General features: G+C 38.3%; 1 protein-coding gene across 1 annotated transcript; it reads left to right on the forward strand.

Moving 5' to 3' along the window:
* Positions 1-2,453: 2,453 nt before the first annotated feature.
* On the forward strand, positions 2,454-2,846 carry LOC110880843 (DNA-directed RNA polymerase I subunit 2-like). Its single transcript, XM_022129284.1, has one exon. It carries the CDS (start codon positions 2,454-2,456, stop codon positions 2,844-2,846), a length of 393 nt encoding a protein of 130 aa, XP_021984976.1.
* The last annotated feature ends 517 nt before the right edge of the window (positions 2,847-3,363 follow it).

Below are 3,363 nucleotides of genomic sequence, written 5' to 3' on the forward strand. Positions count from 1 at the left end.
GGTTAACATATAGACTGTCCGGAGACTAAAATGCGCACTAAAAAGCACCCGAAACGCACTTTAAGTACAGAATTTTATTAAATTCAGCTATAATCAGCTTTTAAACATATAAATATCATGCAGAATTTACGTTCTATTACCCAGAATACTTCCCCAAGTATTGGTAATTAAAAGGGTTACAAAAGGATACATAAGAACACTTTGAGGAATAACTAAACACTTTAACGGAATGGTATCCAACCGAACAACCGGACATTACCCGGGACACTAAAATCTTGCCAAACACACTGTTTTATTATTTCTTGGCTAGTCGTGATCCCCGTGTAAGTGCAGTTCCTGCCGGGTAACTGTCGCTTATCAGTTCTGGTCAACCAAAGCAGAAGTTCAAGTTAAAGTCAACGATAATGAAGAATTCTAGACTACATGAAGACCATGCACTGATCAAAGGGGAGTTTGTTAATGCACTTTGGGTGCAAAGTGCATGCCTTCCAATTGTTTGGGGTCTTTATTATACATATCTTGGAACTTAGTCCAAGGTTTATCTTTGGACAATTTGTCCAAGTTTTGGTCTAGAACTTTGGTCAGGGGTTTGGTTTTTGTCTGAGTTTTGTCCCTAGTCTATATATATGTGTTGTATAGGATTAGGGCAGACATACAAGATAGACACATCGAGAGAAAGAAAGAAGCTTTGTGCACCTCTCCAGAGAGACTATGTGTTAGTGAGAGAAAGCTAGGGTTTAGATCTTTGTGATCTAAATCCAGCTTGTAGATGATGTATACTCCTTTGGTTTGTGTAATCTGTGATGACTGATTCATCAATAAAGAGATTCATCTTCTACATATTTCTATCTTGTTCATATTTTGTTCTTCATGTCTTGAATCAAGTGCATTGTTTGATGTTCGTCATCGATCCGGTGCTTTTACAGTGGTATCAGAGCATGGTTACCGATTCAGAATGGTCTAACCGCCTTCTGAATCACCATTGCTCTTGATTTGATGTTTGTTTCCGCCAAACATCTTGAAGACTTGAAGATTTTGCAGAAAAGTTGAAGAAAATGAAGCTGTTCGTGGTTGTTTTGTTCTCCAAGTTGTTGCAGATATGAGGTTTGATCCAAAAATTGCTCTGTCCGAGTTTTTCTTAGTGTTAAACCCGTCTGAGTTTAAAACTTTGTGTTTGTGTTTCCGGGGTTTTGGTGAACTAGTGTGAAGTCACACTAGGGAGATAGTCCGGAGACTTGTTTCTTCTGAGCGTCAGCTTGTCTGAGTTTTCAAATCTCCAACACTTGTCCGAATTTTTCCTAGTGTCTTTCAGGTCCGAGTTTCTCCTTTTACTTGTGTCCGAATTTTTAGTTAATCTTTACCGGTCCGAGTTATCAGATCCGATTTTCATTTTGTCCGAATTTTAATTTGTTCTAGTTATCCTTTTATTAGTCCGATTTCTTGGTTAGTCCGAACATTACTTGGTCCGAGTTTCACTTTGAGTTTGACTCTGTTTGAATTTTTTGGTTAGTCCGAATTTTTGGACTATAAAGTTTGGTTTGTCCGAACTTTACTTGGTCCGACTTTCACCTTGTTTCCCGTATGTCCGACTTTTAATGTGTTATTAGAGTCCGACTTTAGATCACAAAATCTTCTACACAGTCCGACTTTTAAACTCAGTGTAGATACTTCACTATTTTCCGGCTTTTACGTGTCCGAGTTTAAACTCAGTGTAGATTCTTCACTATGGTCCGGCTTTTATCAGTCCGACTTTTAATCTTCACAAGGCTTTGTCCGACTTTTAGACTGTGAATTCAGAGTTTTTACTTCCATATTGTTGTTCCGAATTTTTTTTTAACGGTTGTTCCGAAGTTGTTTTCCCATTGGTCCGAGTTTTAATCTATGTTATGAGTTCCGAGTTTCAAGTGAGTCTGCTTTCTAGTGTTCCGAGTTTTTAAATGTTGGTCCGAATTTAAGTTCATTTCCTTTAGTCCGATTCTGAGTTTTGACTAGTGATTGAGCCAATCACATACTTGGGTTGACAATACACTTAATAAACTCACCACACTTTAATTTCTCAACTAAATTTTGATTGGACCCCCACTAAACTGACAATTTCAAGTAACAAATGACTTTGATAGGACCTCAAACGTAGTGGGGTTCAATTAGACAATTGGACCTATCAATTCATGTATCCATATGATTGGACCGCTTCTTTGATACCTTTTACCTATCAATTCAAGTAACAAATCACTTTGATGCACACCCCACTAAACTGACAACTAATTGAACCGTTATTTTTTTTAACACACAAAAAAAATTGTTCGGTTGAATTAGTGGAGTTATGTTACTTCACATGCATCCCACTAAACCAGTTGATGTGAAAACCAAAAAAAGCAGATAACAAAGACAAACATACGTTTACGCCGTGGCAGCAAAAAGGTGTATGTTCTCAACTATGGCCCGATGTGGATATGCCGTTTTCTGGAGTTACCGGAATGCGACCCGATCTTATTATCAATCCTCACGCATTTCCTTCTAGAATGACTATTGCAATGCTTCTAGAATCTATTGCTGCAAAGGGAGGCTCGTTACATGGGAAATTTGTGGACGCGACACCTTTCTCAAGCTCGGTTAATAAGTCCGATGAAAGTGAGGGGGACCCACTTGTGAATGAACTTTTCTCCATGTTAACTGCTCGCGGATTTAACTACTCTGGTACTGAAGTCTTGTACAGTGGAGTTTATGGGAAAGAGTTAAAATGTGAGATTTTTATTGGTCCGGTTTATTTTCAAAGACTGAGGCATATGGTTTCCGACAAGTTCCAGGTTAGATCAACTGGAACAGCGGATCAAGTGAGGAGGTGAAGAGAATACGACTTGCTTGGATTTTTGTATTATTTACAAAGAAATAGGGGGAGTAAAAATTTTGAAATTCATGTTTTCTTTGTAAATCAAAAGCTCGTGGTGCTACATCGAAACAAGTTCATGTTTACTATCTTTGAGATTAACTTAGTGTTAATCTTACCGGTGGCGAAGTGTTTATAACATGAAGCAAGTTAGAGCTAGTGTATGATTGAGTTTTGTCAAGTTTGTTCGAGGTTCAATCAAGTGTTGACGTGATGAAGCAAATTGTTCGTTTGGCAAGTAGTTGAAGGTCATGCCTTTATCGTATGGCGGTTAGAGTGGAGAAGATTAGTCTTCTTAGTACCTCTTCCAAGTGGGTGACTGATCGGATTCTCGAAATAGGGGTTCTTACATTGAGGGGGAGATCAGAGACGAAAGTCATCGGGTAATTGGTGGATTTGTGAAAATACGAGATTGGATCTTAAAGATTCGAGATGAAATGATTTCAGACACTTGGTTGAAGACTCTGATCAAGATG

This window comes from Helianthus annuus, chromosome 10 (genome assembly GCF_002127325.2).
Source record: "Helianthus annuus cultivar XRQ/B chromosome 10, HanXRQr2.0-SUNRISE, whole genome shotgun sequence".
Taxonomy (NCBI): domain Eukaryota; kingdom Viridiplantae; phylum Streptophyta; class Magnoliopsida; order Asterales; family Asteraceae; genus Helianthus; species Helianthus annuus.

What these genes read in the sequence shown, in the direction of transcription:
- LOC110880843 (XM_022129284.1), top strand. Translation starts at nt 2,454, where the DNA reads ATGCCGTTTTCTGGAGTTACCGGAATGCGACCCGATCTTATTATCAAT.